Source organism: Mauremys reevesii, linkage group 9 (genome assembly GCF_016161935.1).
Source record: "Mauremys reevesii isolate NIE-2019 linkage group 9, ASM1616193v1, whole genome shotgun sequence".
Lineage (NCBI taxonomy): Eukaryota > Metazoa > Chordata > Testudines > Geoemydidae > Mauremys > Mauremys reevesii.
Window position 1 is genome coordinate 36,654,397 of NC_052631.1, and position 16,659 is coordinate 36,671,055.

Consider the following 16,659-nt stretch of genomic DNA (forward strand, 5'->3'; position numbering starts at 1 on the left):
AGGTTTTCTGCATGACTTGGTGGAAACATTCAAAAATATAAAATTCTCCTTTACATCTAAATACTCTGAAGCAGCGATTTCACTGTCTACCAGTTCCATGTGAGAGGTCTTCGTTAAGAACATCTATGACCCTGGTATTTGTAGCTCTGACCTGGTTCTCAAGATGTTTTTCTTCTCTCTGCCCTTTATTCTTTGCTTCACTGCTGTTTCTTCATTGTGGAGACTTCTGGGCTTAATCCCTTGCTTTCCTAGTGTGACTATCTTTTTCTAATCGTACATCATAAGTAGTGTTTATTCCTTAGTCTCAGAAGTCTAGAACCTCCAGCCTGACTCTCATATTAAAACATTATCTTGTCACTATCTTCCTCCTTCAAATGGCAAACTATTTCATAGCTAGACCAGATACTGTATTTTCAACTGTTTTGTGTTCCTCCCCCTCCCAAAAGATGATTTATATAAGTAGTTAACATCAACAATAGAATCCCGATTACAAACCTCCATTCTTTGGGGAGGCAGCATGGTCCAGTGGCTAGGACAATGGACTGGGATCCCAAACACTTGGGGTGTAGTTCTGTCCCCATTTAAGTCAATAATGAAACTCCCGTTGACTTCAAGAGAGCCAGAATTTCATCCTTCAGTTCTATCCCAGCTTTTGCACTAATTTGCTGTGATCTTATGCAAGACACTTCCCCTCTCTGTGCCTCTGCTTTGTGCCCCCTCCCTTTCCCTTTCCCTGCCCCCCACCTCCAATCCGGTCTGTCTTGCCAATTTAGATTTTAAGCTCTTTAGGACAGGGACTGCGTTTATGTATTTTGTGCATCATCTAATACAATGGGGCCCTCCACTGATCTCAGCTGAGACCTCAGTGGTCTACTGCAAAACATGTGTAAATAATGGTCATTTTTATGTATCCAAATTAAAAGTCCATAAAATGGGTGGATGTAAAAAGCAGTCGTGTAAGTACTGTTTGTTAAAATAGTTCTAATTTTACTTAGCCCTGATAATTCTGGGTTTTTTTTTTTGTTTTTGGGTTTTTTTCGGCGTAACTTTTTAAGAACTGGTGTAGACCTTTTCCCACGTATGCATCTGTTGTGACAGAAATGTAGAGACACATTGCTTGCCATCTGTCTTGTGAGATTCTGATTTTAAAGTTTGGGGCTCATCAGCCTGAAGTATGCTACAAAACACAGCGTCAGGCTCCTTGTAATGCAACATACAATTAAACAATTGTTAGCATTCAAACAAGATTTTTTTTAAATAAATGTCTGAGGAAAATCATTCATCTTGAAATTGCTGTAGAATTCCAGACCTAGGTAGAGCCTTCCAAATCTTTCTCTTTAGAACACACACATGTTTCTCCCGCACTTAACTGGCAAGTGTTGAGTTCAAGATTCTGTTCTCCTTGCACAGGTGGATGCAAAAGATGTCCAAAACAGAATAATTTTCAGGAAAATCTTCCCTTCAAACTTGTTTTGTAAAGAGTAGGAAATGTGGACTCCTGTGACTGAGGAATTGACTTTATGTTCACTTAGAATCACTGAATTTTCAAGTTGAAAATGGTTTATTTTCATCATTAACATAGCTAAAAATCTTAGACCTAATAATCTTAAAAATTCCCCTTAAAGATGAGTGATGGCTGAGGTCTTCAGTGTAATGATATAGTATTCTGCAGGCTAATTGGCTAAGCCATTTTCTAAATAGCAGGAAAAGTGACAGTCATGAAAGTCAAATCACAAGTGGTTCTATGAATTTCAAACCAGGTAATGTCAGCAGATCACAAAAGAAGATGACTTACTCTGGGGCTTGAAATAAAATAAGCCAAGTAAAATAGCATTTATTTAAGTTAGACAGAAAAAATGTCTTTCTGATGCACATGTAGACTGTGACTTGACTCTAGCCTTTATTATTTAACATTTATATTTAGGTCATGCCTAATGGCCACATCGGCTGGAGCTCCGTTGTGCTAGGTGCTGTACAAGCATATAATAAATTACAGTCCCTGCTCCAAAGAGCTTTAGAAAATTAGACTTAATAATACTCCTTGTTCCCCAGTCTGTCTGACAGATTCTAAGGACTGTAATGTTTTGGGAGGGTTTCCTTCCTTTTGATGTTCAAAAGGGGATGAAAGGTAGCCATTGAATTGGGGGATTAGGCTTTCCAGTGTTAAAGACTTTAGGTTCTCGAAATATTTCATTTCAAGTGTAAGTTGAATGGTTATACATCTGAAAAAAGTCCAGTCTTTGAGTGTTTGCAGTTAGGAATTCTCCTGTCTTATAAATGAGCAATGACATAAATAATACCAGGTTAACGTTTGGATTAGACCGGATGTAAGATTTCAGTGTACTTCATTGCTAAACCACTGCTTAATCAGGTACAGTATTACTGAGATCTGGATTTCAGAATGGTCCTTAAAAATAGGCAAAGGTGTAGTTGCTTCATAAAGCTAGCTTATAACACAGGTAAATTCTGAGCCAGGCATGCCATTTTTCCTAATTGCTGCACCAAAGCAAATGCGGTGAGTTTAGTGCATTTGCTATGCACATGTGAATTCCTAAAGAAACATACAGAAGTGGTGGGATAATTCTCCCAAGGATTTGTATTCAATATATACTATACTCAGTATACATTTTTCCATTGGCATATAATTTTAACACTCATTCTGTTCCACTTTCAAAGAATAAATTAAATCCTGTCATTGAAATCAGTGATCTGAATCATTAATTTCCCTTAGTCATCCTCAACATTCACATAGATAATCAAGCTCTTGTGGGAGCAGTAGGAGTATATTATTTTTACAGATAATTTTAAATTACATTGGAGGTACTGTATCTATATGTATAACACTGTTTTACTGCTCCTATTTTGTCTCGTGTCTGTTAAATTTCTCAACTACCAAATGACAAAGCTAAAATTCCAGCAGCCCAGTTTATTCTAGCACTCCAACTACGACTGCCATAGGGGGAGGAAGAATGAGCAAGAATTCTAGACTAGAGTTTGGTGTAGATGGGATGGAAGCTGCTTGTGTGATCCAGTACAACTGGAAGAGAAATACTAGTATAGAGACGGCTTTGAAGCCTACATAAATAACATGATTCCTTGGAACGGTTGTAACCATTAACTGTGGGCCCAAACAGTGTTATGACTATGGACTGCAACTGTGTTTGAAAACTATTTCAGGCATTGTTAAAAGCTAGAGTATGGACAGGAACTAAATAAACAGAATTTCAGCCAACATATTACAATAAAATATACCCAGATCTGCTGGGAGGGTTTTAGAGCAGACACATCCATAGAAATAAAATTATTACAAGTAACAGAGAGATACTGTTATATAAAAGTGTAAACTTCTATTTTATTTTAAATATGACTTTCAAATATATTATACGGTTGTATTTGTATCTTGGAGGTCTGGTGACATACAAATGATTTAGCTTTTGTCCGAGTGCTTTGTGAACAGAATATTTTTGTTTGCTCATAATTGCAAGTATGTCCAGGATTCTACAGTCCCTGGGCTTATTGTCCTCCTCTCAAGGGTTTCCAAGCTGAGCCCTATTTGGGGGTATCCAGTATACCACACAGGTAGATAACTGACTGTGCCATTGACCTTCCCTCCAAAACCTTTGGTATTAATACCTGTGAAAATGAAAGAGAAAACCAGTATGGTAAATATACATTTAATTTAACACACCAGACTGTGACCCTGCTAGATCAGTGTGTAGGTGCAGGTGGCTGTGTTGATATTTAAGTAATTGTAACTCAGGAATTTTTGTGCTTTGCCTTTTTCCCCCCTAAAATTTTTACATTTGATTTCACCTCTTAAAAAAAAAAAAAAAAGGAAGGGGGCATGTAAAGGAACACACTTAATGTGATCACATTGATTTGTTTGCCCTATTAGCCAGGTTTTACAGTTGTGTCATTTGGGGCATCCTGTGTAATGAGACATCTTGTCGAGAGAAAGGTCACGTTTTTCGAAACCAGGAGCTTAAAGTTGATGGATTCCCCCCCCCCCCCCCCGAAGCTGCCATTGGCCTCAATAACTAACTGTATTCACTAGCTGTGACAGAGGGGTTGGTGACAATGGGTTGACTTTAATGGGAGCTCTTGAAGTCTCAATACTTGTGAAAAGTCAGGCGGAATTTGGGAGCTTCATTTTAGGCTCCTATTTTTGGACACCTTGAATTGTGTCATGGCAAGATGTAGCCATGCAGGATAGTGTATTTTGAAGTCTAATTAATATTTATGCAGTTTATACTGCATACAGCTATACTAATTTGTGGCAATAGATGGTGTATTGTTATATAGATCATGTATTGTCTCAATCCGATGATCAGAAATACAGTATTAGTAAAGCTACGATTTTTAGAATAAACGGAAATAGAGATGAGTATAGAAACGTATTTTCCTCCCTGAAGTGGAGAAGATTGTTTCCACTGACTTTGTTATAGTTAGGTCTAAGTTTATGGGGCCTGAGCCTGCACAGAATGCGCAAGGAATGCCGGTTTGTCTTTTCAGATGTTGATCAGGTACTGGATCATGACTTTTTTGTATATTTGCAAGGAAAAAAGCAAATCTATAAAGTAAAGAACATGATTTTAAGAAAATCTGCAAATATAGAGAGCAGATGAGACACTTCAAAAGAGGAATCTAGGATAAGCAAGTAAATGGGCAAATAAAGTAACCAATGGGAATGGGAATTAAGATGAAAGACTTCAGATGCCACATGCTCAATAACACAGCTCTGCTGCTTTTAGAATTCAGGGTCCACTCAGTTACCCGTTTAAGCTTCGACTTCCGAAGTTCCCTCAAATTATAGGAATGAATTGGTATGTTCTAAAGCTTATCCTAACTCTAGGCCTATAATATTACCTTAATCTTTTTTAAAGGAGGGAGGGGCCAAGAATGGGCAGTGAAAAGAAACTGTGCAAGGTGTTTGACAACGAAGAGCCTAGAGAGCTCACCAAGCCTTTTGAAGGTCAATTAGCCAGAAAATGTGCTAAAGACTAGGTTCTTCATTGGATTACTGGCCAAAGAATTACCCCCAAAGCAATCAAAGTGGCCCTACTGTCTGAACACAGAAAGACAATTATAGATTTTGAGGAGATGCTACAAAAGCTTTAATTAAAGGAATTATTTCCACCTCACTGAGTGCTGGAAATGAAATTCTTGTTTGCACCTATAAGATATGGCTTTTGTCTGTTGCTTGCATGTAGTACGCCTAAGACATTACTGGCTTCAGAGCCTCTTTTTGTCAAAAGGCATTGTATTGCACTTCATCCCACCCCCTTTCATAGCTGCTGGTTCTAATGTTGACATATTAAAAGATGATTTTCCCCCACTACCACCCTTGTTTGGCTTCTTCTGACATGTTAGGAGTCTCTATCAGCAATGACTATTAGATCTCTAACTGGATTTCAAGGTGAATTTTAGACACTTGAACTGGTATTTGCAAGTGAAGCTTTTTGAATTTCTGCTAGTTAGACGTTTTTGTTTATAGAGCATGAGGGGATTAGTTAAATCAGGAGACACTGTTTGTTTTTTTTTTTTCATCTAATGTTAATCATAAAAGTGAATGGAGTAGTAAATTACAATCTTTAACTAAATGTGGGCTCTTAATAAGCTTTTGGCACAAGCCAGGATCTCCTTTAGGAGACTTACAACATAATTGCTTCAGTAATTATTGATGTGAAATCTCACCTAGCAGCAAAGGGTTAAGGCCTGGTCTGTATGCTAGCAGATCATTATGGGTAATTTAGAGGTGAAGTTTAGTGACTGCTTAACTAGTAAAACCTCTCCACTACAGAAACTTGGACTTAACAGATTTTCACAACCATAAAACTCTTGAGGTGACTGTGTGGATAACCTTGCCACGGATATTACTGTTGTTTCTATATGTCCACACAAAGACCACAAATCGCCTGCTGCTAGCTTTGCTGGGAGAATGCCATTTGGACCCTTTTCTGCTTTGAGGCTGTGTTAAAATTAAATTGAAGTCAATTTTCAACTTCATATGTGAACAGTCCAGTTTAATTCAAACAAAACAGGAATCCGTGCCTCCCCACTGCAGAGTTCAAAAGTTGACTGGTCCAGGAGAGATCCTGGAGCTTATGGCCCCAACCCCTTTATTCTCATTTTTTATTTACTATAGAATCTCATCTCTGTTATGTGATTTTCTTGTTTGTTAAGTAGCCTGCACACCTATTGCATTTGACAAATAATGGACATCCCAGACTGGGTATGAACAGAAGTAAAGAGCTAGTATGGAGGGCTGAATTCTCAGCACCATGCGCTGGGAGTCCATGGCATGCCCCCTGTTAATGGGAGTTTTATGTCTAATTCCTCACACTGAAGGCTACATGGAACCTCCAAGTAAGATATGAAATCAGAGTGCATTCTTCAAACTTAGCTGATGGGAACAAGAGCAAGACACTGACAAACAGCCTGAAAGAGAGAACCCCCAGAACCATAGTGAGTTCTGTTCTATTCTCAGCCAGTAATGGCTAGTGGGACCACATCTCTATCAGTGTTCAGGTTCTAGCTGATCTTTTTTCTTCCTTTACTACGTTATTGCTCATTACCCATGTAATGCTAAAGAAATGCCTTTACAAAACAAAGATAAACTCCCTGCCCTAAAAAGTTTACAAACTAATACTTGTACAATACTGAATTTTAGTTATTGCTTTTATAAGAGGTTGATTATGGCAAATTACACATTATTGCTTATTAGAAAAAAGTAGCCGGTTTAGCGTTTCATCCCATGGCATCCTAAATTTTTAGAGTTTCCAGTTTAGGATGTTAGTGTTTTGGGGAATATCTTTCTAAAAACACGAATAATTTCATTAATACCACCGCTTTTGGGTAGGGCAAAGCTGGGCATAGGTGAGAAAAAAAAGTTTGCTAACTGCTGACTAGATTGTGTGCATATTAGAAATGCCTGGCTAGTAGACTATTCCTGTGTAAACCAGTTTCACACAATGGGAAGCAGCATAAAGCCTGAGAAATGTGACCACTCTTCATTAAGTATCCATAAGCTCCCCGCAGACTTACAACAGCAAACTCTGTAACAGTCTCAAAGAAGTCCAAATAAAATATTCTACATGTAGCATGACTTACTGCTTTATATTCTGAAGAAAGTGTGCCATCTTCTAGAATGTGTATTGGTCACATGATTCTAACTCTTCTGAGGCAACAGTTTTAGAAACAAAACAAAATACTGGCGTGGCAGTGGATTACTTTATGGAAGCTTTTGCTAATAACTTATTTAACTTTGATACCAATAACAGCCCTCTTCCAGTAATGCAGCCATTCTGAAACCAATTAGTTCAGCAGCCCCGCTCATTATGACCTCTAACAAACGAGTATCCAGTATATATATATGCCTTTTTATAGTTGGGACTCTATGCAACTACTCTTTGCTGCGCAAATGAATGTCAGAACTTCCGGAGAGAGATGTGGTATAATATGATCCTTATTAAGCCGAGTGATGATCAGGTCCCTGCATAAATATGTGGCTTAGTATTAACTCATTGAATACCATAGGTTATATATCCCTCTTCTAATGAAGGGGCAGTTTGTATAGCCATGATAATGATGTAGTGACAAAAACTGATTTTCTTTTAGGGTGACCTCAGTACAATATTATTATAGCATGATCCAAAAGTCTCAAAGCATGTTAAAAACAATTAAACGTAAGGATAGAGGGTGGTGTACCCAGAAAACTGAGGCACCAGAGGGTTAAGTAACACATGTTCCTACACACTGAGTGGCACAGGCAGAAATCGGCAGAATAGATATTGGGAGTTCTGACTCTCTCCTGACTGTCCGCTAAACATATTGTTAAACAGCATTTTTTGGCTACAGTTTAATGACCTTGACACAGTCTCTTGCTATCAGACCATATTGACACATTGCTCTTGTGCTTGTTAAATTTAAAACTCAAGTCTTGAAGAGAACATCACTGTATCCTATTCAAATAAGTTGGTACAGTACCAGCTTTATATACCAAATGGGCGACTCTGTCGTCACTGACAGCAAGCATACTTTATTTCTTGATTAGGTTTTCATTGAAAGTGGAAGAGAGGTTAGTATACACAACACTTGTTTTGCTTTTCTAAATTTATTTTGTCAAGTTTTACTTTAAGGGACCATTTTGGGTACAACAGTTTGGCAGTAGAAAGAGACTGTTTAGCTAGATCAACATTTCAGTAGAATTTAGGGTGCACATAATTTCAGTTTTAAATGTCCAATATAAATACATATACCAATGTTGGATTGGCCTTATAACTGAGACTGGAATAGTGCGATTAGATTTAAAGACATTCTCTCATTCAAAATATTTTTAAAAGCATTTCCTTATTTACATTACTATTATTGTTTACTAACACTTTCAGTTTTAACAAACAGTACAGAGTGAAATATATATTAACATTCTGTTGGTATTTCCCACAGGTTGGCTAGTGAGTACAGAATAATTGATTTTTACTTTCAGATTTTTGCCCTTGTAAACTTTGTCTATGACCACTGCAGGGGGACTTTTCAAAATAAGTTCCCATTGATGTTTTAAAGAAGAAGAAAATTTGGGGCCCCATGTCTGTTGGCTCTTTTTGAGTTTCATAAAAGATGAACCTGAGGTTCAGAGCTGAATTTGACCTGATGTTGCCATTTTAAATGGCTCTTCCTAAGCACATTATAATGACCTGAGCCTATTCCTGCCAGAATTTTAATAGCACTTTAGAGAAACCAAAGAGAAAACTGCCATTAGGGAATCTATCTCTGGCCTTATGCAGGGCCCAGGGCTCTGCACTGACTCAGTTCCCACCAGTGTCAATAAAACTGAGACCCTCCCTGCCACAGAGGATGTCTGCTGAATTACCCCCTCAGCACAGCATCTGCAGAAGTGGGTGGGAGGGGGATGAGCTTCTCCCCTGCTGTGTCTTCCCCTGATTCTCACCGTACAAGGAATGCTCCATTGGATTTTCTTGTAAGTGTTTTGTGGGGTTTTTTTTTTAACACAGTGAAGAGAAGTGTAGGGAGCAGTAGAGTTTGGGATTGACTACTCTCTGTGGTACTGTCTCCTGGTGACTCACCAGAGTTCTGAGTGGAGATCTATTCAAATATTAATGTAGCTGAAAGCTGGACCCTCCCTCTGGGTAGCAGCAGAACAGTGTGGGCGATCAATGGAGTTGAGAGGCCTTGCCTACTCCTGATACCCTCCCCTCTCTTGAGGGGACTGTACACAAGGAACTCTGCAAGAGCTACTAGCTACCGTTCTTCTCGTCCCATTGGGTAAATCACTCTAGTCCAGAGTTATATGCTTTGAGTCCAGGAGGTCCCAGTACACTAGGACGTGAGTCACAGGTCTAATTTTTAGTAATTTAAGATGAGATCAAATAGACCCTAGACCCTTGCAGGTTCCTTCTGGTGTAATAAAATAACTCCCATCTACTGGTGCAGTTTAGGGCTTTGTTTGTGACTGACCTGACAGGAAAAGAGAGGGAAGAGTTGTTTCTCCCAGTATTTTCCCTCCCTTCTCCACTTCTCCCTAGAACATGTTTTTCCTGAATCTAAAAAAATTTTTTTGGAATCTTAAATCTTACTAACTTGGAAATACTATCCAGTAATGTTTGCCTACAGCAGTCACGGGGAAGAACTGTTGTTGATGTGTGAATCCTGCACTTTGTTATTAGAGAAGATAGAAGGAAATACTTATCAACTGTTTCAGAAATTTATCAGATTAGAACTTTCTGCATCTGTGGCATTTAAGGCTTGTGTACACAGGAAAGTTTTACCAGTTATATTGGTATAATTGTATAGATATTGTAAACCAGTGTAGTTATACCTACACAACTCCCCATGTGTATACTATTTCCAAGTATAAGAGTGACTCTTTTCAATGTAGCTTAAAACCCTTCCAAAGTAACATGAGCTAATCCAACATAAAAGCCACTTTTATAATGTGAGGGATAGACCTGTGTAACTATATTGGTTTAAATTCACTATTTAGTTTGTATTGGTATAACTTTCCTATGTAGACAAGACCTTAATGTTGGTGCATAAGTTCCCAGACAGTAAGGGCTCCCAGTGAGAAATCCTCATGTTTCTTCCTTTGCTGACTTCCCCTATTACTGTTGCAACTATATTTTTTTAAAAACTACCAAATAACATTTAAAAACTTGATGTTTGATTTGAGATATATAGGGGAAGATCTCAGGCTTCCTTTGAGTCAGTCATTGCTGTGGTTTTACAGTATACATGAAACTGCTTAAAAGCTCTTCTCCAGATAAGGAATGTAGGTCATGTTACTAGTAATGTGGCATGTAATCAAGCGTGACATTCCTGCTCACCCCTTAGATGACAGCAAGCTTTATTTTCCTAAACATAATAAGGTGGGAAACATTCAGGTTTTGGATAATACTTGAAGTATGCTAAATTTCTTGTTAACTTCAGTGTCTCTCTGCTGACTTTACTCATCTGCGCTGATTTCTGTTATAGGAAAAATGCTTGTCAAAACAACTCTAGAGTGGGGGAAAATGTCCATGTTAGGGTTCCACGTTTTATTTTTAACTTGAAGTGTTTCCTTGTTTTGTCAATCATTGCACATCTATTAATGCTAGAAAGTGAGAGAGCCCATTCTTAGCAGAGAAACCGGTTAAATAATAAAAGCTTTGTTCTCACTGTTAAATGTCTATTAACTTTTTTAGCCTGAAGAAATATTGATTTTTCTCTCACTTTCTTTTCAGACTCTGCTTTCTTCCCTGGCCGTTGTGCTGAGATCCTTGCCAAAGGTCAAAGTATTGGAAAGCTTGGAGTCCTTCACCCTGATGTTATCACCAAATTTGAGCTCACCATGCCATGCTCTGCCCTAGAGATCAATATTGAGCCCTTCTTGTGAAGACAAAACTGTTATATCACCTCCAAATATCCACTTCACATGCAACTATGCCCTTTAGTCTCTCTCTGCAGAGAACATCCATTTATACTTCAATGTTCTAATAAACTAGAAAAACACGGTCTGGCTCCATGCGTAAATATGTTCCTTGCATTACAATTAGGCTGGCATTTGCAATGTAAGAATGTGGTAACTAGGGCTAGAATGTGCCATCAATGTGTTTACTCACCCCCCAAACAAAATCCCAATGTATTACAAGAGAAATGTAATGGCAAAGCACATGATTAGTTTTCAAAATCAGAAATGTTCCACAGACAGAGCTTCATACTGTAACTGATTATGGCTGCATAACAGGAATCTCATTCTTTTCTTATTGCATGAAATAAGATAATTGATTAGCACAAATGTTGAACGAATGTGAGCAGAACTAAGGACTTGAGCTTTTATTCTGTACGGTTGTCATTTGCTCATCGGTGGTTGGGGGAGGGAAATAAACTTTTTCATGAAAACCAGAGCTATTTTGTAAGCAAGACTTACACAATATCTCCTGCAATGCAGTAAGCAAAACCTTTGATCTCTTATCATTCTAAAGTCAAAGAAAAATCAAAGTTGGAATTATTTCGTGGTAGATATAAGCCTTATCACTTTGGAGCGCCGCACTAACCAAATTGGAGAGAAAAACTTAAAAAAACAAAAAGCAGACTGACTTTTTTGCTTAGAGTCCAAAAATATTGATCAAAGGTTTTATGGGATGGAGGCTATGATGTATGCCTGCAGAACTTGATACATTTCATGCTGCACTTGCATAGCCGTAGCAATGGATTTCAACTCCTGCCGCAGCATTTGAGAGTGGGCATGGATTCGGTTGTTTTGCACCTCCTTACCCAGCCTTGTGTGTTTGCTGTAATGACTGACCATCTGTGTTACCTTCCTTGTCTTGCCAAACCTCAAGGCCTCTGTGTGGTTGTCATTTGCTCTGATCGCTTATTGGAACCTCTCAGTATGACAAAGGTATTGCTGTTGATGTAAGTCAGTTTTCACAAGGGGGCACAACAGTTTTCTCCTTCATGGCCTCCACTAGCTTGGAAAATGAGCCTGCCCCAAGCTGCAGCATTTCTCCAGATATCCATTCTCACGTAGAACAGCTGAGTCCGTAGACTTCTTGTGTTGCTTTTAAGCAAGCTCTTTACTTGTGTTATTATAAACTTGACAATTGTTCACACTGCATTATAGCCAGTTCTAAAGTTGCCCGTTATCTTGCACCAATACAATGTACCCTTCTTTCTACTGGGGGATCTAGTCCTGTAGGGGAAGGACAGTATAAATGTAAACAGCTGAGTGGTGTTGGACAAGAGTGTTACAAATGCCAACTAAATAACAAGGGAGATGTGTTGGAAATGGTGATGGTAAGGTCAACTGTCTTCCAAGATGTATTACTTCAAAGCACCCATGAATGGAACCACTAGGTCTTTTTTTAATGGTAAATCTTTCATTATTCTTAACAGGTGAGGGACTGTGTATTAATATATTATGAAAAAATGCATTACAGCTACCCATCTGGAAATCCTATTGTCCGTGAGTTACAGTTACCATCAGATGGAAGTGTAGATTTTACTTCTCTGCATGACAAACATGAAATGAGAAGATATTACATACGTAAGGCAACTGACTCTACTGCGCAGAGTGAGAGAACTGCAGCTTGCAGTTTAAAGTCCCTCAGGGATTATCAAGCCTTATCAGTTGAAAGGTATATTCTCTGTGATGCCTACACAACTATAACCAGGCAAGCTTTCAGTGTGGGAAACAAGCTTGAACACAGATGGTAAGTATTAAAAAAACTCTTTTTATTAGTAGGTCATACGTGGGGATTAGAACCACAATAAGGCAGATTTGCATTTCAGCATAGCACAGGCATACTTCAGTACATTAAATATACTTCCATACACAAGATTTTTGGACACTGTGTCCCAATTCTACTTTGAGCTTACCCTCTATTGAATAATGGCCTGGTTAGGTTGTTACTAATCATTGTGCTGCAATAGTCTCTGTGGGAAGGGTTATGGGTGAAGTTTTTTCCCTCTGGCTTTATATCGCCTTGGCATCTGAGTGCCTGGCAACCAGTGATGTTATCCAATAATTCCTTGTGACAGGAAATTATATTTAAGTTACAGGGAGGGAAACTGAGGCACTAAAGAACTGCTTTTCAGAGTTTCTGGCTCCCCAGAGCTGTACTTAATGTAAGCGGGAGCTGCAGGTGCTCAGTAACTAGAAGGTTCTAGTAAGTGATTTGCCCAAGGTCATCTGAGAAGTCTGACATCTGGGGATTGAACCCAGATCTCTTGCAGTTTGTACTGTCCATACTGCAAGAGTTTATATCTTTCTTGCACCAGCAGTAAGTCTCCAATCCATATACCCAGCTCCCTCTGCAAAAGATACTATACTTACTCTTAGCCATGGCATCCATTGCACTAATGTAGCATTCATTGCCAAAGGAAACCACAGTGATGAGGCTTATTGCAGTAGATCATTTTTCTGCTGCCCGTTACTTAAATACCTCTCTCTGACACCACTGGAACCCAATAACAAGGTGAAACTTTTGGACTGATGAATTTTAGAGAGGTTCAAAATTCGTTTGTCTCACTACTGATCCCAAACCATTATTGCTAGTACAGTCCACTGGTCGTGGATAGAGCCTCAGGAGGGAAGGATCTTGAAGATTCTGTATTTTGTACAGGTGAGAGATGAAATGTGCTGAGGGTTGAAGGTACAGACTTGTCTATAGAGTAGAACTGGTCAAAATATGAGAAATGAAAAAAAAATTGTTTCTTTTTCCAGATAACTGTTAGGAGGCTAACCCTTTTTATAACACATTTTAGAATTCAGTCAAGTAGCAGTAGTGTCTTTGCAGCAAAATGATTAGAGACTAAGGCTCAGCTTTTTGAGAATGAGCTTTTAGTTTTCAGGAGGCTCTTGTCAAGGTTAAGTGGCCAGTGATGGGAACAAAACAGAAGAGGTGATGGGCCTTCTTGCTTCTTAGACAATTCAACCTCCTCGTAACATGGGTTCTGGGAAGGAGTGTCTGCAGAGAAATTGTCAGCCAAAATTAAAGCTGAATTGTATTAGGAGATCAGAGTCTGAGTAATGGAGGATTTACTATTGTCAACTGAGAAGCTTACCAATGGGTCACAGTATTTTACTGTTACCTTGGATTTCCAAGTGTTTAGACCAGTCTACTGTCTTTGGTCTAAGTCAATACCAATTATCTAAACTCTGGAGAGGAAGCTGTTACATTTTATCCTTCTCAGTATATAATCCCCATACTGACCAGTACAGTGCATATTTCTTTACCAGTTAATAAGAAAAGAAACCTTAAGACATTGACAGAATTTGATACTAGTGCTGAGTATGAAAAATAAAGACAAACCTGTGCATGAAGAAAGGGAGCATAGCAACACCTCATCATGCATTCCCCTTACTGCTAACATTACTGTAACTACTGTATTCATCAGAATACCTGCACTTAACATTCTGTTTTCCTATCAGCTCTCATAATTCAGAGGCTCGGTGGCACTGTTTGCTAGGGTGGTGTCTGTATTTAATGTCTACTTGGAATGTTTTTCCCTAAGCTATTATGAGGTCTGACTGACGTGCTTTTATTTGTTTTTACAGGTTGAAGTGGGGTTGATGAACTGAGGGGCAGAGCAGGAGGTTGGGATTCCTGGGTCTTATTCCCACTAACCTGCTGGTTGACCTTTGGAAGGTGGCTCATTTCAACCATCTGTAAAACAAGTATACAACTTACTGCTCTGATGTCTTGTGAGGTTTAATAGTTGAGTTCCTCTGAAATTTGCTCTATACAGTAAGTGGGAGGAACTAGAAGTTATCTGATGTATATCCCTCTACCCTAGTTTATGATTATAATTACTATTTCTATTACAGATTGATATCTAGATTAAGGCAACATCTCTCCTTGGGCAGTTTCTGCTTTTGGACAGATGCCACTATTGTTTACAGTTTCAATGATTCTTATCTTTGCCGAGGGGCACTAAATAAGCACAGCAGGAAATCAGTGAGCCAGGCCCCAGGTTCCTGCTTCACCTGAGAGACTGCTGTGCACATTACAGAGCTTCTTGTAAGCTGGCAACCTCCGACCTCCACACATCATGTGACAGAAATCGCCTCAGACTAGTTGTCCTCTGGAAAGGAACACCAATCAGGATGGGTAGGGGAGGAAGGGGAGAGAGAGAGGGGAGAGAGAGAGAGAGGGGAGAGAGAGAGAGTGTGTGTGTACACACACACACACACACACACACACACACACACACACACACACACACACTGTCACTTTATTTGGTTGTTTTCTTCTCACTGTCAAACACAGCATGTGCTAACCCCCCACACACACACACACAGAAAATGTAGTTTGACAAAAATAGGATTAATTGAATTTTTGTGCAAGCAAACTCTGTATATGCAAATCTCCACCATCTTGTTATTCTCTCTTCCTCTTCTGGTTGTTTTGTGAAGCTCCCTCTAGTGTCTGTATATATTGCATGTCTTAGCTTCCTCTCTATTCAGAGAGCATAAGGCTTAGAACTAGAATGCAGAACAGAAATGTTGGTTCCCTTTCTTCCTTCCTCTTGCCCCCAAATCAGCAAGGGGCTAGAATCGCCCTACCAAAAGAGAAGGTTGCTAATTTTGCATATAGATGGTAGAGGGGCGGGGGGCTCAGAGAGAGAGTTTACCCTAGGGCAGGAGTTCTCAAACTGCGGGACGCAACCCCATTTTCATGGGGTTGCAGAGGCTGGCTTAGACTTGCTGGGGCCCAGGGCCACAGCCTGAGCCCTACTACACAGGGCTGAAGCCAAAGCCTGAGGGGCTTCAGCTCTGAGTGGCAGGGCTCAGGTTACGGGCAACTTGCCTGGGGCTGAAGCCCTTTGGCTTTGCCCCTCCCACTCACCCAGGGTGATGGGGCTCGGGCAGGCTCAGGCTTCTGTCCCCCTCCTGGGTCAGGTAGCAAATGTTGTTGTCAGAAGGGGGTCGCGATGTAATGATGTTTGAGAACTCATGCTCTAGGGAACAGACAACAGTAAAGTAAAAAGAGACAGCTAGTAGTTAGAATAGAGGGAACCATCATGCTGGCCCAGACCAAAGTATATGGTGGGAGGAAACCTCTTCCTAAGGCCAGCTAGTGATCACCTTATGCCAGGATGTATTGGGATTTATAACCCATCTCCTAGCCTACGGTGGCCAGATTTTGTTTAATTTGTCTATCGCAGGCCTGCACAACATACAGCTCGCGTGGGCTCGCTGTGTGGCCCGTGGGGGGTGAGCAGGCAAGCGGTGGGTGAGGGAGGGGGGGCTGAAGAGGTGGGTGGGCAGTGGCGGGTGGTGAGGAGGCAAGCGGGAGGTGTGGGGGGTTGAGGAGGCGAGTGGGCGGGCAGTGCGGGGGGGGGCAGGTGAGCCGCCGGCAGGGAAGGGGGGGCTGAGGAGGCGAGTGGGCGGCGTGGGGTGGGGGGCTGAGGTGGTGAGCTACGAGTCATGGCTGACCTGTTCTACTGATCTGGTCTGGCTCCCATCCCCTCTCCAAGGGTTGCAGCTGTCTGGAGGTGCTGCCTTCCATGCCTTCCTCATCCACACCTCGTTCATTCAACAGGGCAATTGATTACAAAGTCGGGGGAAGATCTTATTCTACTTCTAACAAAAAGACATTTTTTCTTTTACCTTAATTATACTACCTTAGGGGCCTGCTATATATCAAGGTTCAATACCCC

At 40.1% G+C, this 16,659-nt stretch overlaps 1 protein-coding gene across 2 annotated transcripts in view; it reads left to right on the forward strand.

Moving 5' to 3' along the window:
* Window positions 1-11,007, forward strand: part of FARSB (phenylalanyl-tRNA synthetase subunit beta) — a 51,802-nt gene extending 40,795 nt beyond the window's left edge. For both annotated transcript variants that reach the window (XM_039489289.1, XM_039489290.1), the window contains exon 17: window positions 10,737-11,007. In XM_039489289.1, the coding sequence (XP_039345223.1) occupies window positions 10,737-10,888 (152 nt within the window). In that variant the 3' untranslated portion in view covers window positions 10,889-11,007. The remainder of the gene's footprint in view (window positions 1-10,736) is intronic.
* The last annotated feature ends 5,652 nt before the right edge of the window (window positions 11,008-16,659 follow it).